At 32.0% G+C, this 27,168-nt stretch overlaps 2 protein-coding genes across 2 annotated transcripts; one reads left to right on the forward strand and one right to left on the reverse strand.

Moving 5' to 3' along the window:
- Positions 1-1,217: 1,217 nt before the first annotated feature.
- Positions 1,218-3,723, reverse strand: LOC134705907 (uncharacterized). Its single transcript, XM_063564622.1, has 3 exons — positions 3,627-3,723; positions 2,318-2,605; positions 1,218-1,648 (listed from the first exon to the last, which is right to left on the reverse strand). The coding sequence occupies exons 1-3, from the start codon at positions 3,721-3,723 to the stop codon at positions 1,218-1,220; spliced, it is 816 nt and encodes a 271-aa protein (XP_063420692.1).
- Positions 3,724-8,978: 5,255 nt separating this feature from the next.
- LOC134707661 (uncharacterized) lies at positions 8,979-23,694 on the forward strand. Its single transcript, XM_063567631.1, has 9 exons — positions 8,979-9,199; positions 10,288-10,476; positions 12,730-12,875; positions 16,496-16,622; positions 17,779-17,907; positions 19,425-19,586; positions 21,002-21,145; positions 22,583-22,661; positions 22,947-23,694. The coding sequence occupies exons 1-9, from the start codon at positions 9,151-9,153 to the stop codon at positions 23,374-23,376; spliced, it is 1,455 nt and encodes a 484-aa protein (XP_063423701.1). The 5' UTR covers positions 8,979-9,150; the 3' UTR covers positions 23,377-23,694.
- Positions 23,695-27,168: the final 3,474 nt, after the last annotated feature.

Genomic DNA, 27,168 nt, shown 5'->3' on the forward strand with positions numbered 1-27,168 from the left:
TTTTCGTCTCTGCAGAATATGATGAAATTTACCAAACAGTTGAGTTTACCTTGATATGGTCCACTCAGGTACACAGTTTAAATAACCAATTATTGTCAGGTATTTATTGTCCATCTAATGTCCATGTCAATTAAAAATGCTCACTTTAATTTTTACCTGTGGGGAAGTTCTCAAACCAGTTTCCCAACTTAGTTTATTTTGGCACCTTCTGTAGGAATGAAAAAAAGTGCACGGCAAAATCCTGGTAAGTTTTTATTTTTCTAAAACATAAAACATACTTAAAATTCATTTATCTAGGGCATGCTATGCCTGAATCTTTTTACAGATGCGCTGATTTGTCTGTACTCAGAGTAAATTTTGAGGTGATAACACGGCCATTTTAGCCATAGGGTCCACATGAACCTTAAAAAAAGTTTACCGGGCGTTTATTCCTATTTCATCACTTTACCAAGGCTAGGGAGATGAATAATGGCCCATAAACATGTTTAATCCCGTCATGTTTATAGGGGCTTGTCCTAAGTCACGAATTGAGGTTGGTGACAAATATTTCAGATATCAACTTAGTAGTATAAAGGTAGTATTACATAGCTATGTGCAAGATATTAATGAAAAAAATAAGTATAGTTTAAGTCTTTAGGTCCTGCTTCACTTCATCATAGTTTTTATTATGGCTATAATGCTTTCTAAATTAACTTGGTTGAAATACTCAATACTAAAAAAAACAATTTTCAAATCATATTGAGACCTATGTTCCCGCTTTTAAATCACGGCCACAGCAATTATATCGAGATGCATACACCAGCTTGTTTTCTCTCAAAAACAAAACAAAACAGTGTTGTCATTGTTCATATCGAGCATTTATTATATATTGGCGATATAAAACAAAACAACAAATGGGATTTGTTTCATTGTTGAAGGCCGTACGGTGACATTTTTTTTTAATTTCCTTGATAGTGAGTTGTCTTATTGCAATCATACCACATATCATTTTGATAAATCTTGATATGATATCACGATGTTTAATCCGTGATAACAAATCATAATATATCGATTTCAATCCGTGATCACGATAATTATTAAATCGTCTCAAAAAGGTCTTTCGAAGGACAAAACTAAGTAACTATAGTAAGCTACATTAGTCCACGATAATATAAAAATGTTTTAAAAACGCAAACAGACAACAACAAAGTTTGCAAATTGATACATTTTTTTTTAAACTAAAGTGCATAAAGAAGTGCTCCTGTAAATGCATTGAGCATGTACAGACTCAACCCAGATAGTGCCTTTCCCTCATCTCCTTGATGAGTGCGTAACCAAACCATGTCACCTTGCTGAAGTAAAATTGGAAACACAATAGTGCTGGAAGCGAAATCAGTACGACCATCGGCGAACACACTTGTGATGAGGTGGCCATTTTTAACCAGATCTAAATGAATAGTATTTTGGCGGTCTGTATAAACGACGACTGACATGAGATAAACACCTTTGACTGGTGTAGTAAAATGTCCATGGCGAACATCATAACCGTTTCCATCATTCAATAACACTTTATCATATTCGATAATTTGGTGAGATCCAAGCGTAGTTATTTCCTTAGTCAACTGCACAGCAAAAGCTACTTTTGGTATAGTCACTGTAGGTACTGGAGCTGAAAATAAATAAACATACTAGTAAAAATTAAGAAGTGACACTCAGCGATCCACCATTTACACAGCTTCTAAAAGTACCATTGAAATATAATAGTTTGTGAATATAGGTCAACGCACAATGTTACTAATCATTCCTGATGTGCGATTGAACAAGTTTCTGCCATTCCGTTATATGGTTACAGGTGCTCAGTCGAACTCGATTTCGTACACTAGTAACTCAACATTATAAATTATGGATGGAAAACTAATTATTAGACCGACTGGACAAGTGTAAGAGTGTTAATATTTAATGAAAACACTGGTTGCCTTGACGTTTTAAACAAAACTTGTTTAAAAATCGCAGTTATTCATCTAAACTTGACATATTTTCAAACAATAGCCATAAAACCCTTGAATTTTCTCCTTGTCGGACATTAACTGAAAGGATTTATCGAAAGAGTAACCATTTTAATGAATTTAATTCATTCTTCATCGTCACATTTTCCTTCAGCTGTAAATGAACCTCGCCAATACGAATTTTAATGCATAATGTGTAAGTTTTATGGTCATCGTTAAACACCTTTAATTTACAGTCAGATGCAGAACAATCATATTGTTTTTCGTTCACTATATTCTCGGAATTCATATAATATATTATTATTTCGTTTCATTTAGAAATGAAATCTTACTTGTATTTCCTATCAACAGTCTTTTGTAATGGTGATTTTCCAAAGAAATGTCATCTACCATTTTGATTTTATATTCTTTTGTGTCATGTATCCTATGTGTATCATTCTCGTTGTTATTGTCTATTGTTTGGGGTTTTGTTTCGGAGTAAGCGTTTTGAATTGCATTTTGTTTCTCTATTGTTTTTAATCTGGATCTTATTACACTGTTTTCTTCATTAAGATTTTGATTTTCTTCTTGCAGCTTTAAATTTTCTACTTGTAGGCTTTCAACTTTTTGTTCTAATCTATCTGAAAAAAACATTCATAGATTATGACTGATGATTATGATTGAAACAAGTAAATCTAAAACATATTTCCCCGACTTTGATACCGGATATCTCCGATCATCAGCTTTGACTCTTAAAAAGCACTAATCCTAAATCACTCCCAATTTTATTGAAGTTATTATGGCTGAAACTGTTATTTTAGGTATTGAAAGACGTTTATTTATAAACCTTTGTTGACGAGTATTTCTTCCATAGCATTGGTTGTTCTTAGGTACGGTTTTTGAATATCTTCTCGATGGGAAAATTTTAATTGAGATACATAAACGTCAAGTTTACAAATCTTTTATTCATACCACATAAGACATAGTGAGATTTTTGGTAACTATACATGCACCTGTTTATTGTTCAAGACCGCATGGTTTTTTTTGTGTTTGTCTGTGCTTTTTGCTTGATGTTTCATTGACGTATATGAAATATCTCTTCAATAAGATATCTATATAAAGTATTAGAATGACATACTTGCTAAATAAAACAAAAGTTATGAAAAAAAGGTTGGTATGTAAGATAAATCGATTAGATGAATACAACAATAAAGATTGTATATATGATTTCTGATGAGATAACGGACCATCAAATGTCATAGTGTAGAAGAAATACTTATACTACTACTAGGCGGCATCCATTAAGACAAATGCCCATCTTCAAGAGGTTTTAATCTCAAGTGAAAAGTACTTAAAAAGTAGACAAAACATTGACCTGTTTCTAGTGAAAGATAAGAGAGGCAAAATACACTAGAGGGATATTAAAACTCATGAGTCGCAAAAAACTGACATCACCGTCGCAAAAAAAAAGAAAACAAAAAGCCCAAAGACAATAGTACACAAAACACAACATAGAAGACTGAGAAACACCAACCCCACCATGGAGATGAAAGATAAGTATGCACCAGATAGTGTTAAAATCAGTCATAGATAAGTATGCACCAGATAGTGTTAAAATCAGTCATGAAAGGACAGTATTGTCGTATATGCATTTCAACTTACCTAATCTTTTTAAAACAGACTCATTAAAATGGTCGGCATTTACAACTAAATCTTGGAGAAACAGTCCTGCAATTGTCAACGCCAAAAAGGCAAACATTTTCGTTCGTGTGATTAATAGTTTCACGAACAAGATAATCAGGAATTTTCCATTTAGATAACCCAATTTAGGACCAAGTCGATCAATATTCATATCTAACATTAGTTTTAATATGGTTGTTGTCAAATCTTAATCCAGATTGGAGTCACTGCTATCTATACACTTGATTGCATCTTCAACTTCTTGTCCTTGAACCATTATACAGGCTTATAGAAAAATAATAATACATTATAACTTTCAGGCGTTCAAAGATTTTTCTAGATTAATCTGCACCAGGAACGCTTAATTCACATCTAAGTACTAGTATAATATACTCTATAAATGTCAAAAGTAAAATATCAAAAATACCGAACTCCAAGGGAAATTCAAGACGAAAAGTCCTTTATAAAATATCAAAAGCTCAAACACACCGAACAAATAGAAAATAATTGTCATATTTCTGATTTGGTACAGGAATTTCCTTATGTAAAGCATGTTGATTTATCCTGGTTTAATAGCTAGCTAAACATCGCACTTGTGCCTACCACCAACCTTGGATTTAAGTGACGTCCCAAGTATAAATAAAAGGAATGTCCCCATTGAAGAAAAGAATGTACAGAAGGTAGACACTCGAATATGTTTAAAAAATGCATATGTACCAGCTAACATGCATACTACAAAACATGCTCAACTTGCTGGTCTGTTTTCACAGTTCATTCGAAATAAAAGAAAAAGTACAATGGTATACTTGTTTGCCAATGAATGATATCTAGTCGATACCATTACTTTCACCTGTATGTGTCTGTTTAAGTCTTTTCAACTGGTCCACTACGGTTTTTTTTTAGTGTCTTTTGTAATTTCGATTTTGATGCTTTAAATAAAAAAAGAAAGACAACATTTTGAAATTTAAAATATTTACCTCTATACATGCTAATAAAAATGTTCAATCGTCGTATACGGACTTAAATAGTAAAAATAAATTAAACAATTTATCACTACTGATTATGTAAAAGTGTTAGAAGTCTAAGGAAGAACCATGTTCCCGTATGCATGAAATAATGACTGACAAATGACAAACACAATCCCTGCGACAGAGGAGGTCTGTGTGTTTGTTTGTGTGGAGGGATAGGTGATTGCACATTTATTTATTATTGTTATCAATGGAAACTAAATGTGTCAATTCGTCTGGTATACCTGTCATTACATCGGATGTCAGTATAAATGTATAATCTTTTTTATAACAGTGTTGGCGGCACTATTTCTTTGCGTGTTCAGGTTATCAATTGACTGGGTCAGATTATGTGAATGTTCGTCTGCAACGTCCATTTATCACATCGTACTTGTTATAGACATTGAATGTATGGGATCGCCAAATGTTCTCAACGTCTAAATAAAATAATACGTATAACTAGCCAAAGGACAAAACCGGGTGTGTTGATTGTAATGTTAAAACTTAATCATTTTTTTTTATTTTCTAAGCATATGCATGAACTTGACTCCCAATGGAAGGCCTCTGACAGACTGAGAGAGCGTAAAATCGTTGTTATCGATGGCCGATGACAAACAATTCAAATATAAATGATTCAGTATTATTATCAACATAAGTATTTGGAGATTGTCCACACTGTTACGGGAATACATCTATGTACGGTTTATACAATAGTTCATTTAAAAACAGCCTTCCTCTTTTCAACACAAAAAGTATTAAAATGAAGTATGGAGCAATAGGCAAGTGTAAGTCTTGGTGATCTTACTTTTAACAAAGGATAAGATACATTTTGGGCTTATCTGGCGGAGCCGCGGTGCAAATTCACCATAAGTAAATTTCACTTGAGGTCATTCTTTTTAGCTCACCTGGTCCGAAGGGCCAAGTGGGCTTTCTCATCACTTGGCGTCCGTCGTCGTCCATCGTCGTCTGTCGTCGTCCGTCGTCATCGTCCGTCGTCTGTCGTCCGTCGTCGTTAACTTTTACAAAAATCTTCTTCTCTGAAACTACTGGGCCAAATGAAATCAAACTCGGCCAAAATCATCATTGGGGTATCTTGTTTAAAAATTATGTCCGGTGACCCGGCCAACCAACCAAGATGGCCGCCATGGCTAAAAATAGAACATATGGTAAAATGCAGTTTTTGGCTTATAACTCAAAAACCAAAGCGGTAAGAGCAAATCTGACACGTGGTAAAATTGTTTATCAGGTCAAGATCTATCTTCCCTGAAATTTTCAGATGAATTGGACAACTGATTATTAGGTAGCTGCCCCTGAAATGGTAATTTTAAGGAAATTTTGCTGTTTTTGGTTATTATCTTGAATATTATTATAAATGGAGATAAACTGTAAACTGCAAAAATGTTCAGCAATGTAAGATTTACAAATAAGGCAATAGAACCAAAATGGTCAGTTATCCCCTTTAGGAGTTATTGCCCTTTATAGTCAATTTTTAACCATTTTTCGTAAATCTTAGTTATCTTTTACAAAAATCTTCACCTCTGAAACTACTGGGCCAAATAAAATCAAACTTGGTCACAATCATCATTGGGGTATCTAGTCTAAAAATTGTGTCCGGTGATCCGGCCAACCAACCAAGATGGCCGCCATGGCTAAAAATAGAACATAGGGTAGATGCAGTTTTTGGCTTATAACTCAAAAACCAAAGCATTTAGAGCAATCTGACATGAGGTAAAATTGTTTATCAGGTCAAGATCTATCTGCCATGAACTTTTCAGATGAATCGGACAACTGGTTGTTGGGTTGCTGCCCCTGAATTGGTAATTTAAAGGAAATTTTGCTGTTTTTTGTTTTTAACTTGAATATTATTATAGATAGAGGTAAACTGTAAACCGCAAAAATGTTCAGCAAAGTAAGATTTACAAAAAAGTTAACATGACTAAAATGGTCAGTTGACCCCCTAAGGAGTTATTGCCCTTTAAAGTATTTTTTTTTTAATTTTCATAAAATTTGTAAATTTTTACTAACATTTTCCACTGAAACGACTGGGAAAAGTAAAAAACACAAAAATACTGAACTCCGAGGAAAATTCAAAAAGGAAAATCAAAAATCAAAAGGCAAAATCAAAAGTCCAAACACATCAAACGAATGGATAACAACTGTCATATTCCTGACTTGGTACAGGCATTTTCTAATGTAGAAAATGGTGGATTGAACCTGGTTTTATAGCTAGCTAAACCTCTCATTTGTATGACAGTCGTATCAAATTCCATTACATTGTCAAAGGTGTATGAACTAAACAAACATACTCAAAGAGTAAGAATGTCAAAAATAGGGGTACAGCAGTCAATGTTGTGTTATCATCTTAATATCACTATAAAAAACAACAAATGTAACGAAGAATCACAAAAAGGCATACATCAAATTTAACATACTCATTTTGCTTTTCTTGTACCACTTATTTTATGTATATAAAGTCTACCCGTAAAGGAATGAAGGTTTTCATTGCTGGTGTAAAAATGCGCGTTTGAAATTCGTACGGGTAGACATAAAAATAATTTTGTCGTTCAAAGTATAAAGGCATACATACATGCATCACATGGGCCAATCATTATAGATAGGGATAATTGTACACATCAAGAGTGTTGAGTAAAGTAAGATCTACAAAAACATCACCATCACCAAAACACAATTTTTTCATGAATCCATCTGTGTCCTTTGTTAAATATTCACATAGACCAAGGTGAGCGAGACAGGCTCTTTAGAGCCTCTAGTTTTTTTTAGAATAAGAAGAAAGGCTTTTTAGAAAATGTTAATATTATCCAACCTTTATAACCAAAATTGACTCATACGTCTTAAGTGTGTTATCATCAGCGATAATTTGTCAGATTAATAACTAAAATGGACTTATGGTAAGAACATTTTGGCTAAATCAACAGAGAGCAAAGCATTACTCAATATTTTTGTATAGTGAATATATTACCACAGTGTACGGGGCGCCGAATGGGACTCTTGTGGTTTTGTACAAAATTCAATTCTGTCATAACAAAGTCATGTTTGTCTTACAAAACTATGTGATACAGACTTTTTCCCTTGTTTTATGAGAACTTCAATTTTGTGATGACAAAATTCATTTTTGTAGAAAAAAATCATTTTTGTAGAAAAAAATCATTTTTGTAAAAAAAAAACATTTTTGTAAAAAAAAAACATTTTTGTAAAAAAAAATCATTTTTGTAGACAAAATTCATTTTTGTAGACAAAATTCATTTTTGACATTTGTTACCTGGTATTGAAATTAAAACACAAAAGTCAATTGTGTGAGACAAGATTCAATTTTTCGAGACAAAAATGACTTTTGTGAGACAAAATTGACAAAAGTCGATTTTGTATGCAAATTAGTTCACAGAATCCAAACTAAACTAATTTGCATACAAAATTGACTTTTCTCGCCCAATTCTCAAATTAGGTAACAAAGTCAAGTCTGTGTAACAAAAATGAATTTCGTCATGACAAAAGTGAGTTTGTCCACTGAAAGATAATTTTGTTTGACAAAATTTGAATTTGTAGTATGCTACAAATTTTGTTGAACAAAAGTCACTTTTGTCCGTACAAAATTGAATTTCGAGTACAAAACCACAAGAGTCCAATTCGGCGCCCCGTACAATGGCACAGAATAAAACTTTCTTTTTCAACTTGTGAGCAACGGTCCCCTGTATACTGTTATTAATAAAATTGAGAATGGAAAAGCCTGTATACGTAAAAAAGCAAAGACTTCACAATCTCGCCATTTAAATGAAGTTTTTTTAATTTCATGTTTGTCTTTATCATTAAGGTATATGTGTGTATCCAAAAAAACCTTGTGATATAAAAGTACTTGCATTACATTTAATTCAGAAAATCCAAGATAGCTTGAAAACTTGGTCAAATTGGCTCCAAATCGTACTTTTTCACCTTGAGAGGAACAAAAAAATAAACGATTCAAGTGTTATTTGGAACTCTTAAGTTGATCACATAAATAAACTCGCCAAAAAAAAAATTGTTTCCTCATTGTTTTGATAATAACAATGAAAATAGAAGATAGCGTATCAAATTTTTTTTTATACATAGAGTAAAGTGGCCTTAAGCACGATTTACTAAATTAAGGAAATAAGAAATATGGAAGTTCCTTTTCTTTAATATGTAGGTAAACGAAGAGCTGTACCCATATAGATATACTAGTATAACCAAATGTCCTTGTCATGATGAACTTAAACTTATTTAAAAGTGTTTCCGGATTAAATAAGTTGACCATAATTGCTTTCTATATTTTTTTTTAGTGACATGTAACTTTTAAATATTTCGTTTAATAGTCTTAATTGACTGGAAAGTACAAATAATAAAATTTCTGTTTTAATTTTTGCATTGTTTTAGTAATATTATAACTATCCGGAAACTGTATATATGTGACTATGTAACCAGGAAAGGGTTAGTCATGCCAGAACGACTTGGGACGTAAATACACAATGGATGGATTTAATAATGTGTGTAAGATATTTTTCATAATCTACATTGGTAAGTAATAATTTAAAAATGTATTTGTTGTTTAGAGATTTTGAAAAAGAGGTGTGACTGTGGAATTCAAACATGTATCGTATTTTTTAGTTTTCCCACCATTGCTATAACCACCATTGATTCTTGATAAGACATAAGGACAGGTTTGCGTTCAATATCGTAGCGGCTACGTAGATTTATGACTATTGGACGTGTAGCTAGCCTAGCTGCTACATAGCTATTGATAGCAGCTAGGCTAGGTACTTGTGCAATAGTCATTAAAATTCGTAGCACTACGTAGCCGTAACGATATTGAACGCAACCCTTGTCAATCATATCCTCTAGCTCCTCCTTGTGTCTTTTTTTTTTAAAGCCGCCGTCGTTTTTCATTGAATTTTACGGGAGTAAAAAAAAAACTAATGAGTTGAAGAGAGGAAATAATCCGTCTAGGAAACAGCGACCAAAAGAATATGGGGGAATATGATTTTTTTTTAAATCATGACAGCATTAACTTGACAAATAATGTAAAAAATTATAGTTACTGTAGCCCACTAAAACCTGAATATCAAATAAAAGAAAGAAGCTTCATTTTTTTTTCGAAAATGTCTAAATAATTCTTCTTCTTTAAAATAATCAACTCATTTTGAGTCTCAAGTCATATAAAACCTGTTCGAATCAACATGCCTTTATGTATGCTTATTCCACAAACAAAGTCGGATTTTTACGGATTTTTTTCCCGAATTCTCAACCCTTGTTACATCGAGAACAAATTTACTTCCTTAACTTAAATTAGTACAAGTTGTATAAATCGGATGTTAAAACTGACGACTCAAGACTGCATAATCATTCTTCATGAGAAAACGCATATAATGATGTATATCTATGAACATAGCTTACTTGTTTGTTATTACAATTTAGACTTTAAACTTAAATTGATTGATTGTTGGTTGCTTAATTTAACTTAAATTGTGTATTAAACATAAAATAATAGGTATCAAATTTCACATTGTGGCTCGCGGCTGATAATCACGTAGAAAATCATACTAAAGTTCTAGCAACACGGGATTAACTAATATATTACATATATTTTTTTAATTCATATTTCACAGGTCAGGTAATAAACATTTCAAACGAAATATTACTCGAAAACAGTGTGGTGTTATCATCGGTATGTCAAAAATACACCAGCTTAAGAAATTATGATCAAAACGGAGAACATGTAACTTGGAATGCTGTATCTGATGTTTTAATGTGGATAAAGACTAAAAATCGATCTCTGCAAGGGATTCAATATCATGGTAAGATAGAGTTTTTGTAAAAAAAAAATATAAAAAAACTTACAGACAATTCACATGTATAGACAGTTGCCGTGTGTTTAATATTACACGTTTGTTTCTAATGAAAGAGATATGCAGATTTGTTCACCAGAGAAAATTAATATTTTGCGAGGGCATCGTCAGAGGAAAATATGACTTTTCGACAGTGAATAATTCTTCCCGGGCCCAACCCAAGGGAGATGACTGTGTTAATCGACTACCTTTATTTTTTTTTACTTCCTGAACATAATATATGAAATAACATATTTTTTCATATCCGCTAGTTTTTGTAACCAAACACGACATTTACAATAATATCGTTAATCAGTACCGATCAACATTTAATCATTTATTCTTTTGGTTTTGTTTTTTTATATTTAATAATTTAAAAAAAAAATACTACTGTACTATACTATCTCTAAAAAAAACCCGTTCAAAATGCTGTAAACATTACCCGCGAGTTACGTCGCAAATTTGAAGTCCCAACGTTCAAATAGTAATATAATACTCAGAGAGTAACATGAAGATTTGTCAACCTTGCTGTCAATTTGAACATGCAATAGAATAATATAAGCTATATTGTTCAGCTTGGAGACATTTTTTGAATTCTGTTCTCAAATTTATGTTTCTACTGGATGGATTTTGCCTATTATATTCTTTGAAAAGCAACATATAGGTGAAGAATCTGAAAATCAAAAGTGGCTGATAATTTTCTACGTTCTTAATAATTGGTCGATGTAAAGGATATGTACTTTGAATCTAGTCCTACTTCTGGAAGCAACACTCTGGTTATCAAAAGAAGGAAGGAAGACTACACTTCACCCAGTTAACTTAAACATCTTTAAAAATACATAAGATTTCATTAATTCATTTAATTGTCCTGATAGGGAAGTCAATTAATTCAACTTTTAATTTCCTCATCCACCACTGTATTAAAAATGACAAGTCGTTGAACATATTCATTATAATTTTCATATCATTTATACCATCACACGTATTCATAATTTTTTCCAATTACAAATTGTGAATTAATAAGTGAAGATTGATAAATAAAAATGCACATCAATTTTTGCATATTTTCGTCATAAAAAAAATAGGTAACCCAATTGAAAATGTAATATTTATGCAAATTGTGGATAAGTTTGGATTTTGTGAAATCACATTATTTGCATAATTATCTCTCTTTATTCTCGAACAAAATATCAGGGTGGTTCCCGACATACTTGGACCACCGCGAACATTATTTTTATATATATTAGTATGGCAATAATACTTAGTTTAACAATTTTGACGAAAGACCAAACATCTCAAATTTTCTCGGAAATTTAATAATTGAAACAACCGTTGTAGCCACGCTTAATATAACATTAACAGTAATAATGGTTTTGCATTAGACGCGCATTCCGACAATAAATGTCTATTAATATTGTTATAGGCCAAAATTTTTGAAAGTCCAAAACCTAATTCAAACGTTGAAGAGCGGATAAACCCAAAACATCTATGGATTACGGCGTTCATTTTTAATTTTCAGATGTTTCACCTTAATGTTGCTTTTTCAAAAGCCATAAAATCAATAAAAAAAATTAACTACTTAGCGTCTTTATTTTAAATTATAGATAGGAAACTATATACTATAAAGAGGATTAAAATATCAAGGAGCAATTTAACTCATATATTGAAGAAAGCCGGACAACACCAGTATCCGAGAGAGACTAACAATACAAAACTGTCAACCAAACACTACATAGAAAATAAAAGATTGAACAACACAAAAACCGTCAGAATCAGTTACAATTAATGCCTTTCCATACAATAAATTTTATATGAATTCGCTTATTTTGTATCTAAGTATTTGGAGCAGGATCTCCTTCCCATTCCGTAGCACCTGCAATCATCCCTAGTTGTTGTTGGGGTCCGTGTTGTTTTTGTAACCCTATTTGTGACATTTAGTTCAAACATCATTGTCAATATAATGGAAATTGATTCGACTGTTGTACAAGTGAGATGTTTAGCGCTATACAACCAGGTTCAATCCACCATTTTCTACATTGTAAAAAAAATGGCGGGTTGAACCTGTTTTTATGGCTAGCCAAATCTACGCGACTGCATAAACCTTTTGGAAGATGTAAACTTTAGGCGATTTGACAGTGTTATCTTTTTGATTACACGAAGAACGACGGTGTATGGAAACCTCAATGATAACTGCAAAAAAGCTAAGATACATTTTTTTTACAGGTTGTCATGCGTTTAATAAAACAGCAGAACGAGAAGTAAATAACACATTCTTTGATGTTGAAATCGGAACTACATCATTTAGAATACAAATATGTGTTAACAATTGTAATAAGGTTGACCAAACAGTCGGTTATTTCGGACTAAAGGTATTTTACAATTAAGAAGTAAACATTTTCGATAAGAACTTATGAAAAGAATTTCAAATTAAGAATATGCATGTTTTCTTCTCCTACACCGGTAACTATGAAATTTAAAATAAAAATTAATTGTTGTTTAAGGTAGCGATACACAGTTAGGAAACAAACTTCAAATCGACACTCATATTATTTAACCGTAACTAGGCATTTTATTTTAGTGAGCAATTTGTTAAAATATTTTACAGGTTGATCAGTTTGTGGGAGAAGAATTCAAACTGAAATTTGGTCAACTGTTTTAGCCATTGCCATTGTGATAATACAATGGTTATTCGATAAACACAGTAAATAAACGTTTATTGAGATAATTGATTTGTTTTGTTAGTTTGTTTCTTTAACACGGCTGGTAATCTACACACGCAGAACATTTGGTTCTGCAATGAAAACCTTGAGAGGATTTTCCGGTTGTGCTTGAGTGGAGCAATTGTCACCGCTTCAAAGGGTATAGACATTTCTAAATCGCAATTTTCTTATTCGACTGATCAAAATATTGAAAATCGGAGAATGCTATGCTGTGGTGAATACTTGAACGAAGAGATACATGTATCATTTACTGTTGTACGTGGAGTTGAACTCCTACAAAATCAGTTGCCGCACGAGATTTTGCCTAAAAAAGTGACATTTAAATTTTGAAATGGTTCTTATTACAGACCATTGAGTTTAAATTTACTTTTTATTCGGTCAATGGGTATGAATGTCGATTTTGGGCGGCGTGTACGCTGTCCGGTGTTGATCGATATCCTAATAAATCTAAAAGCCTCATATTTTTATTATGCCATGCGTGAGGGGATCGGTTCTGGTTGAGGACATCGTGAATGCGTGAGGGGACGTGAAAACATAATATTATTTCCAAACTTTGAGTCTTTGAAAGTTGCCTTTTGGTCAGATTCTTCATGAAAAAACACATTTGTGTGCATAAACCAAATTAATGAAATAGAATTTTGAAATACATTGTGAGAAGATATGTTTTACGAACAATAAAAGGAAAAAATCTGTCAACGATTTGTTTCTAGCTACAAATAAAAGTTGAAAAATTTCATATCAGCCCATCAGCTCAGTATATATATTTTTTACGAAAAGAGTTAACTCCCCCAATATAGCGTATATAGAATAAGAACATCTTTGTTATTTCGAATAATTCATAATTTTGCAACCAGTGAAGTTTTATAAAAGGACTATATAATAGATATACATGATTAAATCGAAGTGGTGACTAACTACACAATAAAAACGGATGCATAAAACAACCTAAACCATCACATAAAAATTCACAGCCGAGTTAGCTATACCATCAACGCACATGTGACGTCACATGAATTTCTTAAACAACATTCCAAAAATAGGATAGACAAAACTAAGGATTAGATTTGCAATACTGATATAACAATGAAAATTACAACATTAATTAATATCAAATTGTGGTAGTAATAAACTTTACCGATTATTTGCCCAAATTCACGAATTTGGAGACTTATTTGAAATTTATTGGTTAGAATTTTATTAACAAAAAGAAAACTTGGTGATTTATTGTTATTTCAAAATTCTATCTCATAATTTTTATTTATGCACACAAAGGAGTAGGTCCAGTGAGACCCCTTTTTGGCCCCAAAATATAGCAGTTTTACAAAATTGTTAAAATGTAAACTTATAGTTATTTATCTGATAGAAGAATGCTTCTGCTACATAAATATGAGCTGTTTTTGACAATACAATGCACATATATCGGGTAGTAGCAACATTAAGTCATGCTAAATTACTGAAATCACCACAATTCTAGCATTTTAGTTAAAAAAAATTACGGTTTCCGTGTAAAACGAAAGTGGCCGCATTCGTGTTTATCCTTAATATTGAAATGTAAGTTGTATTTGATGATAATACATAACATATATAGAGGTTGTGGATGAACACGGATGCGGCCACTTTCATATTTCACAAAAAACATCTGAAAAGTGACATTTTTCGGCATATTTGGTAGTTTTTCATATTTGAGCTTGAATCGGATCGTTCCTTTTGACTAAATTAGTTAAAATCATTCACATAAACTAATTGAATCAAATGAAAAAGACACTTAAGGTGGTATGGGAGTCTAAAATAAAAATGATAGAATTTGTTCATACTTTGCCAAAACGTAGTATCTATTGATATATGTTGAAAAATATAATAAAATGATAGGTCACCGCGCATTTTCTCAAGCTACACGACGTGTCAAAATGGCACATTTTGTATGGAATATACAGGGGAAAACATCATTTTGTGATTAGAAACTAAACAAAATGATAGAATTGTGAAATACTTCAGGAAAAGATAGCTTTCACACAATGCTTTGAGAATATCAAAAGAAAAGATGGGGTCACCGTACGTTTTTCCCGGCTAAAATACAAAATAGAAAAAATCCATACAGAATCCTTCAGAAAATGCACTGTTTTAGAGTTACCTCCCCTTAAAATACCAATTTTACTTTTTTTTTAAACAACCAAAAATAATCAATATTTGCAAAAATATTAATATTTATAAGTTATATTCTTATAAATTGGTTTATTCAAATGAAAATTTACATTAAATATCTGCATTCCTGCATCAAATTTTACTTACTTGATAGAAAATCTGGACCTTTGGTTCTCTGTTTTTTACAATCCAAGATGGAGGAAGACACCCATACCACCTAAAGTGTTAAAAAAGTGGTCAAAATCTTTAAAAGATGAACCTGAAATTTAAGGCCAAAATCGGTCTTTACCGGACCTACTCCCTTGTTTTTTCATAAACAATCTAACCATAGTAAGGCAACTTTCAATGACTGATAGCTTATATATAAAGACATAATTCCAAGTCCCCTCATGCATTCACGATGTCCTCAATCAGAACCGATCCCCTCACGCATGACAAAATGAAAATATGAGGTTTTTAGATTTATTAAGATGTCTATTAACACCGGACATCGTCCACGCCGCCCACAACGACATTCATACCCATTGACCGAATAAAAAGTAAATTTGAACTTGTAGGTCTGTTAATTGAACCATTTCAAAATCTAAATGTCACTTTTTTCAGCAAATTCTCGTGCGGCAACTGATTTTGTAGGAGTTCAACTCCACGTACAACAGTAAATGATACATGTATCTCTTCGTTCAAGTATTCACCACAGCATAGCGTTCTCCGATTTTCAATATTTTGATCAGTCGAATAAGAAAATTGCGATTTAGAAATGTCTATACCCTTTGAAGCGGTGACCATTGCTCCACTCAAGCACAACCGGAAAATCCTCTCACGGTTTTCATTGCAGAACCAAATGTTCTGTGTGTGTAGATTACCAGCCGTGTTAATAGCTCCAAAAACAAACAAACTATATAAATTGTTTAAATTTAAGAATGATTCCATATTTTTGTTTTACCTTGTAAATAACAGATTGACACCTTTTCAACAAAACCGGAGCGTGCATATAGTTTGAACTAAGTACAATGTACATGCAAAAGAATTATATTGAGATCACAATCAATTAGATCAACGTTCAGGTTTTAATAAAACATATGTTTACCTCGCTTTTTTTAAATTTAACAAATCTTTTTCACCTATAGGATAGTACCTGTCATTGTTTTCGAAAGAAGTTAAGAATATCAAATGCCTTAAATCATTCTGGTAGGAGAATCAATGAAAACTGTTGTTATGGTAGCAACACTTTAATGCTTTACAGCAGAGCAAATAGTATGTACTGACATTTTATAATTTTGTTTTAACCAGTACATCCAGTTGTGACTAAATATGTACAGTAGATATTCTATTCAACTCAATGCTGATCCGTTATTGGATTGTATTGGTCAATTTCATAGAAAAATACTGCCTTAAAATAAACAAGGGAAAACTGGTTCCAAGTACATTACAGCATGAAATATTTCTAATATGAATTTCTTTCATAATGTTGTTTAAGCACACAAAGTTTCAATCGAATCTGATGACCCCCCTTGTGGACTGTTTTGCATGGTTTTATTGGAGACTGGGTGTTAAACACTTTTAGAACCATAAGCTCAGCTCACATGTTCAATTAGCACTGTGTTTTCATGTTAATCGTGCAAACAATTATGCCTTTAAAACACCAACTTCTATTCATTTGAAAAATGTAAATATAATAATCCACCTATTATGTAAAAAAAAATGTCCGTTATTAAATTATTAATTATTTAAATTTACCTGTGTACGTTATTTTATTAAACGGCATTTTGTCTTAGGTTGGAGTTGTCTTTTTTAAAATTTACATTGTATTAATATTGCATCATAGATCAAAAGTATTCGTCTATTGTATGTTTACTTGTTTTTTCCTACATGTCTTTTTAATCGAGTTAAGTCATTTCAATTTTCATTTCATAGCGTGTCTTTTAATGTTGTAATGTTACACTACTATTTCATGTATGGGTGAAGGTTGGTGTCTGTTAAAACATTCAACCCGCTGCATTTGTATGCACCTGTCCTCAATCAGAAGCCTGTTTTAGTTGTTGTCGTTAATTGATGTTGAAACAGATTAGATAGTTTTCCAGTTTGAATTGATTTTGACACTAGTAATCTTGTGGCCTTTATTGCTTGCTGTTCTGTGTGGGTCAAAGCTCTGTGCTGAAGGCCGTACGTTGACCTTTTAAAATTGCTTACTTTTTTCCACATTTTGACTTGGATGGAGAGTTGTCTCATTGGCACTAATACCACATCTTCTTACTTCTATATACGACAAAATGTCTTGCAGATATAATAATGTATATTAACAATTACAGTAAAATAATTTACAATCTCAATTCAAGCAAAGCATTCACTGCTGTAAGTGTTCGGAATAAAATATTTTATATTTTGTTGAAATTGTATTTAAATTTTTCAGCTGAAGCTGTTAACACAACTTATCGGATGAAACAATGTGCAGCAATACAATTGACAACAGATGGCAATCTTACTTTCTTGAACATTAATTGTAGTACAGAACTGCCATATGTGTGTATCAGATGTGACGGTAAGGAAGTCGACTTAGATAAGATGTAAACGTTTTGAGTTACAACTTGATGTATAAATGATATTTTACTACTAAAAAACATTTAAAACATGTTTTTATTGTAAGTATTTCACAGTATTAGTAAACAAATATTTCTCAAATATTTTCATTATTTAAAACCCTTATGCTACCTGGCTAGATACCAGCTGGGAGGTTAGCAGTCGAGAGAGAGCTCAGATCTTCAACAATAGAAATGCCATTTAACTGTGAACTTTTTATTTTCATTAAGTAATTGTACATCAAATTATACTATACAGCTGTTGTTCCCTAATAAAAGAATCCGTTTTTAAGGATTGCTGATATCAACAAATCTGTTAAAATAAAATATTTCTAAAGGTGAATTCGAAATCTTCTTAAACGGTTTCATGATTGTTATATAAAAAACGTAAAAACAAAAATATCGAATTCCAAGGTAAAGGGGAAAGTCCAAAACAGCGACAAAACCAAATGCCAACATCAACCAACAGCAAACCACTTTCATGAAAAGTACATGACTGAATACCGAGAAAAAGTTTGATAAACCGGCCGAAGCACTGGGTTAATAATAACCATAAATACATTTCACTTGTCGTTATCGCAATTTTGAACTATTTCATGAAAAATTGTCAAATTTTTTACTGTCACGGGCACCACAACGATTTCAGCTCATGTGATATAATCGGCTAACTTTAGTATTTTTTATTAGTTTTTACTCATCTTGAGAGTTTATCCGTTTAAAAAAGATTGTGTTGTATCCGGTGTAATGTTTTTGGCTGACAGTTGTGTTTGTTCTTTTATTTTTGCAATTGTTTTGTATGTTCCTAAGTTTTGCTATGCTTCCTTGATACATTCAATGATCACATTTAAAGTATAAAAGTATAACAAAAACACAAAACCTCATAGAAAATCAAATAGGGGAAGTCCATATAAACAGACAAATAAAACACTATCACTCAACCAAACAAGTGAAAAGCATTCCTTCCTGACTTGGTACAGCCACTGTGAGAGAAAATAGTGCGATTAAACATGGTTTCTAGCTGAACGTTCCATTTTTATGACAGTTGTTTAAATCCGTGAATTGATCATTGGGGACCAGCCTAAACAGACATAAAGAGTTAATGTGACAATTGATAAAAAATGTTTAAAAAATACATCACAAACATTCACAAATAAAACATAAAGATATGAATAGAATGATGACACCTCTACCTGAATAAAAACGAAATATAAACGAACTACCATATACTACAGTAATTAAATTTCACTTCACGATATATAATTGAAAGACGAGAGTTCGGTTGGACGTTTAAGGAAGATTTAATTAAGACTCACACATTGCAAATTTGTTTTGCCTAATAGGTTGTTACGGGCCAAAATGGTTGTTGTCATAGATAAATCCTTCACACGTACCGTGTGTTACTAAACTTAGATCGTCATTTCGAATAACTTTGTAAGCTCTCGTCCATTTTTATTTATTGGGGACCTTTCTTTATTGTTAGAAAATAGAAGTATACACGTTATGGACACACACGATAAATGGGTTGAATCTTCAACGGATTGCATAAAAGGCATAGAAAATACAACAAACCAACTAAGTAATAAAACGTACTGGGTGGTGATTCCAAGAAAAGAACAGGATTTGAAGAAAAACGGAGATGCAGGTGAAATTGTGTATTTCAATTGGTAAACAATTGAAATTTTAGCATATAAATTTTAAAAAGTGAATTATAAAAGACCTGGATAATGCACAAGTGAGATATCTTTTAATGTACATAAATTACAAGGAAAACATTCCCTATTAGTATATTTAAATGTAGTACAGTCAAAAACACATGCAGATGCAAAATATCAAAAGATTTTAACAAAAAAATATGTATTTCTAAGTAGAAATATATGACACAACTGAAGGTATAGAACAAATAATTCAGGACCAGTCGGAAAAAAATACACGAAAGTGGTATTATATTTAAAACAAAATAGGTCCTTCGCATATCTGTATTTTTTTCAATTGGTAGATTTTGTATCAAATGAAAGCGTGGGGACTTGGGATCACTGTAGAACCCTTGTTGATAAGTCAGTAAGAATAAAAAAATATATATAAAATTATGAAAAGAGGGCATATGTGCCCGTTGATCATACAAGAAGTACCGTTTTCTGTACTATGAAACTTCCGGGAACAAGTTCTCTCTAGTATGCAATTAAAGGTATTATGTTGAATTTTTCAGCCCAATTAAGGATAAGGTATACATATTTTAGTTTTGATATGAAACGAGCTGTCACTTGATTTGAACTTAGGAAAAGTAGCCATAATGCTTGAAATTGCCGAAAACGAGGGAGCTATAAACTAGTGATTTTCTACAAGAAATAAAACTTGTTGGCAACATTCGTTCTGCTGTCTTTTTATTGACATTTTACTTTGACATTATTGGCCAATTGAACTGCATGACTTGGCACATATGTGGACTCTATGCAACTGTTTATCTTTCCTACTATATATTTATAAGAATATCATTGGTTGAAAGCAATCACATGTATGCCTGTTTTATTTTCAATACGCGGACAGAAGTTGAGTTTTTTTTCACAAAACCAAAACGGTGTTATTCTGGAAGTCACACACACTGTAACATAATAAAGAAAGTAATAATATAGGGTTATTGCATGAATATTGGGGAATATTGTCCCGAGTAGAATTTTATATTGCACGAGCTTGCGACTGCAATATATGTTCTACGATGGACAATGCATGTGAACTTCTTTAGAACCACGAATATAAATATCCACGAATATGCAAGTTTTCTTCTATCCACGAAAATTGGTACCCACGAAAATAAATGAATCCACAGTAGTTCGTTTTCATATATGTTGGCGTTTGTTTTAGTTGCACTTCAGTGTTTCTGTTGTGCCGTTGTTTTCCGCTTATAGTTAATGTGTTTCCCTCGTGTTTAGTTTATAATCTGGAATTGATTCTCTCAATTGATTTATTACTTTTGAACAGCGGTATACTACTGTTGCTTATAAAAATAGTGTAGAAATAGTAAGAATTGATATTTGGTGATTTTCCCGATTTTTTATACAGAATCCACATGCATAGTGACCACGTTTTCTAAAAATATAACCAGTCCTCTGATAAAAGACTGTCGAAACATGATGTGTAATAATACAGAATGGAAGAACAAGTCACCATCATTGAGGAGCAATTATTTTTGTTCAACAAGAGAATGTAAGAACATTACAGTAATTAAGCTTAAACTAGTATTGCTTATTATATAAGATCAAGTAAAGCACATAATGAAATATTATAAAGAAAAACATATAGACTTAGATGCTCCATCGAGCATAACAAATGCATAAAATGTTTGTCTGATAAGTCCAATATTTCAAAGTTTTATTAGGATAGTAGCATGATAATAACACCTTTTCACATACTAGCCTTCGATATCGGGCTGATTTAAGATTGATGTCCGCCATTTTGAATTTTACCGGAAGTGACACAATTTTTCTAATGCCTCCCTATCTGAAATAAAAGAGTTATAGTTGAGAAAGGTCTATGCCAAATTTTATGCTTGTAGCAGGATGTGCACAAATCGTCTGAAATATGCTTGTAGCCGCTGCACTATTAATAAATGCACGTATCCGAATATATCTAATGATTTTTTGAGCAATAACATTGAGCTAGTTGAAGTTTCACTTAAAATGTATCGTAAATTGAGACGGAGATAGATGCATAGATATATGTTATTCAAAACGAAAAAATGTTGTTGATGAAAAAGTACGAACGTGGTTAAGGACTATACATATTTAAACGTGCAAATGCTTACTTATAGTGGCAAAATAATGTAGCTGGAATAAAAATCTAGTGCCAATTTCTACTGTATATTGGATATGAAAAAACGAATTCATGACCAGTAGTATGTGACCAACTTATACACAATTATCGGGTTCAATGGTAAACAGATGTGGTAAAAAAATCCATAATCAAATAGGTTTTAGTTCGTTGTACACAGCATTCAATTTATGTTGAAGCTGGCAAAATTTGTGATCCGTTTACATATGAAAACAAACAAACATTCCGCATTTACATTCTCTATTTTTAAAGCTATCAAATTATACACAATTTCACATTGCGAATTCCAGTAAGTTTAAATTTGTGAGTTCTTGTCTTTAAATTATTATTACAATGTGACATCCAGACTTTAGAGCGTCCGTTCTGACGGTAAATTTAGAAAAGCTCATTCGAAAGCAAAAAATGTAAAAGATTTATTTTCCTTTACTAGCACTTGGTCGATACAACTGCCTTTATCATTTACTCAGTGTCGGTGCTTCGGTTACATGATGTATACCTTATGAATTTTAGTAATATCTTTAGTGAGTTTAGAAATAATTTTTAAAGAGAGGTTTCAACTTACTCGAAAAAGAGTTTACCTTGGATCAATTTGCCTATATTTTGTATGTCCTTTTTGATTTGAAGTCATACATTCTTGGTTTTTAAATGTTTTGGTTATACCGTTTTTATAGCGCGTTTAAGGGGAATCTGTTTTTGTAAAGTCGCTTTCGACTTATAAAGCATGGTAAGGCTTTACGTTGGAATCGTCAGAAAAAATGACTTTATGTTTCTGCTTGCTTAAAGTTTAATACTCCTATTATGTGTTTATTGCAGGTATAATGTATTCAAGCATTAGTGTAGCTGGAGTCATCGGCATAACTGTTTTAGTAGTGCTAGTGTGTAATACATATAGGTAATACATACCATAAAGTAATAGAAATGAAAGAATTACATTTTGTTTGTGTTAATGTGAATATTTTTTAAAATTGTCAACTTAGTTGGGAAATGATATTATAGAACACTTGGTTATCCTGATTTAATCGTCAGATATGTGAAACGGTTTTTGATTGATGTAGCTACTCTTAAAAGTGTTATGATCGACATCTTGCTTCTTTTCAAATTCAGTAAACTTAATTTATATTTTATACTCAATACAATACCATTATCATATGTTTAATATACCTGATTCTTTCTCCAGAAATAGAAAGAAAGTTCGAATAAAAGAGCCAGCAAATAGAACAGTAGAGGAAATCCAACTGGATGATATGCCCACGGCTTCAAGCTATTTATATGAAGAACATTTTGATGTTGATATCAACCAAATAAACCAAACGGAATCAAACGAAGTCAATAATGCGGAAAATGAAATTAGTGGCAGCAAATCTAGATTAAAAGAAGATGCCATAAGACAAAATAAAAAATCAGAAGAACAAGCTGTAGCCGAAAATGAATACAACAGCTTAAACCATACTTTAAGGAAGCCAGATAATGCGGCTTCAAATGCTGTGTACGACAAAGTAAAGCCAGCAATAATAACACTCATTAGGGGTGAACAATTTGTTGGAACAGAATATGATTCTGTTGATGTACTAAAGAGAAACACTAGTACACACCTGGCAAAGCTTTAGACATCACAAAGTATTTGTTATTGGTTTAATTGGCATACATTTTTAATGCCAGGTGTAAAGAAATAGAAACTGTGATGAAAAAATGATTTGACACGTTTGTTTTACTATATTAAAAATGCTATTTTAGTTTTACATTTAACATCATTATTTGTTTTTCATGATATATTTTTTTAGTAAAATTACAAAACTATCAATAAAAACGTTTATTATTTTGTATTTGAAGTAAATGGTAAATTTTTGGGTCATATGGAGAGCTGTCTTATTTGAAATCATTTCACATCTTTTTTTCTTCATAAACTTCTAAAATTAACAAAATTACTTCATGTTTATAAAGATTATAAACCCACAGATGCAATTCTATAGAAGATATTTTCAATGTTCAACATTTATTTCCAAATTTTTGGATTTTTAATATATTAAAGACTTTGATATATGTTTAATAAACAACTTTTTCAGTATATAAAAAACACCCAAAAAAAATAATTATATAAACGGTTTTATTTATGTAACGAAAACAATTAACGTAAAAAAAAAATATGATATAGAGCAACAAACAAGAACCAGAACTACTCAATTATAGACCCCCGACTTAGTACGAACATTCATGCATGGCAGGGTTGATATATATGTTAACGCCTAAGTTTGTACTTGGATTTAAAGTGATGTTCCCGGGACAGTGGTGTAACAGCAAAACCTCAGAACAATGTATGAAAATAACAGTTGAAAAAAGTTGAATCCTCAAATAGATACAAAGTAAAAAACTTACCAAAAGATTAAGGACACAAAATACCGACTTGATAGAACTTAGAGTTAATAAATTCTAGTGCAAAGCCAATAACTATTTAGAAAAAAAAACATGTATCTAAAACTTAAAGCTCAAGCAGTTCAAATATTATGGAAGACTTGAAATGTTGAACAATTTTTTTTTTTTAAATAATATTTTTTTACTACAATTTCGAACATTGACCCGTTAACGATAATCTATAATTGTTTTTTTTTTTTGTATATCAAATGAGAGTTTTACTCAATATATCAGAAGCCGTCAAAAACACTCAATTCCCCTTTTAAAACTTTATTAATTAACTAATGTTCAACTTACTCAGTAAAAGTTGACATGTGATGGATTTGCCTATAATCGTTTTGTTTATATAGCTCTTAGATATTAGATTTCAAACATTATTAAATACGGTAATTTCAAAAATAGCGCTTCAAACTCATGAAATTTATAAAGTGTTGTTTTCATTTTTTTCAAATCAATAGAATAAAAGTTGTTTGGTTTTTGTTGGTTTTTTTTATATCAAGGAACTTTTATTTTAACCTGCAGTGATTATCATTATCAACTCTGCAGCACCTTAACATGCATAGTTTTAAGCTGCGGAGGAAAAAACTATTTAAGTACATTTTACTTTGAATCTGTGATAATGATTTACATATCTATAATTCGCCCTCTTTCTTATTAACTATATATTTTTTTCGTTATACCAATGAACTATTTTTTGAATAAGTTAGCAAAAATAATGATGAAAATACTTAAGTACATTCAAGGAACTCTTTCCTGTTTCATACACCAACGCAATGTATGCAGTCGGTGGTTGAACTTATGTCTTAAGATTATGTTTCTTAGAAACTTAACAATCAAACTTGATATGATAAAAAAGTAGTTTTGTTTCTTGTGTTAATGTTTTAAACAATAAGAATGAACAAACCAAAAACAGTTGCAATGAAATAAAACTCAAATTATTTTTCGGTTTCTTACACCTACATCTTCTGACATCGGACTCGGACTTCTCTTGAACTGAGTTTTAATGTGCGTATTATTATGCGTTTACATTTTAACACTGGCTAGAGATATAAGGGAGGGTTGGGATCTCATAAACATGTTTAACCCCACTGCAATTTTGCTCATGTCTCAATTAAGGATCAGAGGCGGATCTAGGGGGGCCAGGGGTCCCGGCCCCCATTTTTGGGAACAAATTTGGTTGCTTATATAGGGAATCACTGAGGCGTGACTGGAGCCTCTTAGGTCAGTCAGTGGGCTCAAATTTCTGGATCCGCCACTGAGGATCTTCTGGCCTCTGTTAGTCTTGTACGATTTTAATTTTAGTTTCTTGTGTATAACTCGGAGTTTAGTATGACGTCCATTATCACTGTACTAGTATACATATTTTTAAGGCGCCAGCTGACGGACGCCTACGGATGAGGGAGTTTCTCGCTACATTGAAGACCCATTGATGGCTTTCTGCTGTTGTCAGCTCTATGGTCGGGTTGTTGCCGCTTTGACACATTCCCCATTTGCTTTCTCCATTTTACCCACACATTGTATGCAGTTGGGGTTATTTTTTTGTCTTAAGATGATGTGTTTTAGAAACTTAACTATCAAATTTGATATGCGAAGAAGAAAATTGTAGTTTTTTTCTTCTTTTTTAAGCATTATTTACACAGTCTATTGAAGGTAGAGCTGTTGTCTTTCTCCATTTTTTAATTTAAAATAAGATGTTAAACAAACACACAGAGATACAGTTAAATCTGCCTCATATCTTGACCTTTATCTAGAAATTGACCATGAGGGTCGGTTGAAACCAAAGGTATCAGAGATGAATTCAGCTTCCCAATTGTGATTAATGTAGCAAAATTCCAACAGCGCCTGCATACGGAATTAGAATTAACGAGTTTGTACAATCATGAACAACACGAAATGTTCCACATGTGGAATAGAATCTGCCAGAGCACCTAAGAGCATCCCAGGTTTTAGGAGGGTTCGAGTTGCTAAGTCTTTATTGTTTATGTTGTGTTTTGTGTACCATTGTTGGTCTGTTTGTCTTTCTTTTTTGCCTTAGCGTTGTCAGTTTATTTCTGATTTATGAGTTTGAATGTCCCTCTGGGATCTTTCGTGTCCCTCTTTATAGTTTCAATGCATTTTTTTTTTATATTTGAGTTTTGTGATTGTAGAGCAATAAAGATTATTTTTTAGGGGAACAACTGAAACTGAAGGACTTGACAGGGTCGATGCCACTGCTGGTGGGCATTTTTTTCCACGAGGGTATCACCAGCCAGTAGTCATCACTTTTGTGCTGACATGAATTATCATTGATATGGTTATATTTATAAATTAACTGTTTACAAAATTAAGAATTTTGAAATACTATGGCTTTTCTACCTCAGGCAAAGATTACCTTAGCTGTATTTTGGCAAAACGTTTAGGAATTTTTGTCCTTTATGCTCTTCAACTTCGTACTTTATTTGGCCTTTTTAACTTTTTGGATTCGAGCGTCACTGATGAGTCTTTTGTAGACGAAATGCGCGTTTGGCGTATATACAAAATTTAGTCCTGGTATCTATGATGAGATGATTTACAACCACTTGGTCGATGCCACAGCTTGTGGAAATTTATTTCACCGAGGGTATCACCAGCCCAGTAGTCAGCACTTTTGTGCTGACATGCATTATCATTGATATGGTTATATTTATAAATTAACTGTTTACAAAATTTTGAGTTTTTGAAATACGAAGACTTTTCTACCTCAGGCATATATAACCTTAGCTGTATTTGGCCTTTTTTTTTTACTTTTTAGATTCGAGCGTCACTGACGAGTCTGGCGTATATACAAAATTTAGTCCTGGTATCTATGATGAGTTTATTTATAGTAATTAAGGTTATTTCAAATGAGTCTGTATATTGGTAAACTTATTGTACTCACCAAAAAACTAAATAACGCAACTTTTTGTAAGTTTTAAAGTTAGATGCCGACACTTACCCATCATTTAATTCCGAAAAATTACTTTCGTTATCTG

This window comes from Mytilus trossulus, chromosome 2 (genome assembly GCF_036588685.1).
Source record: "Mytilus trossulus isolate FHL-02 chromosome 2, PNRI_Mtr1.1.1.hap1, whole genome shotgun sequence".
In the NCBI taxonomy this organism is placed as follows: Eukaryota; Metazoa; Mollusca; class Bivalvia; order Mytilida; family Mytilidae; genus Mytilus; species Mytilus trossulus.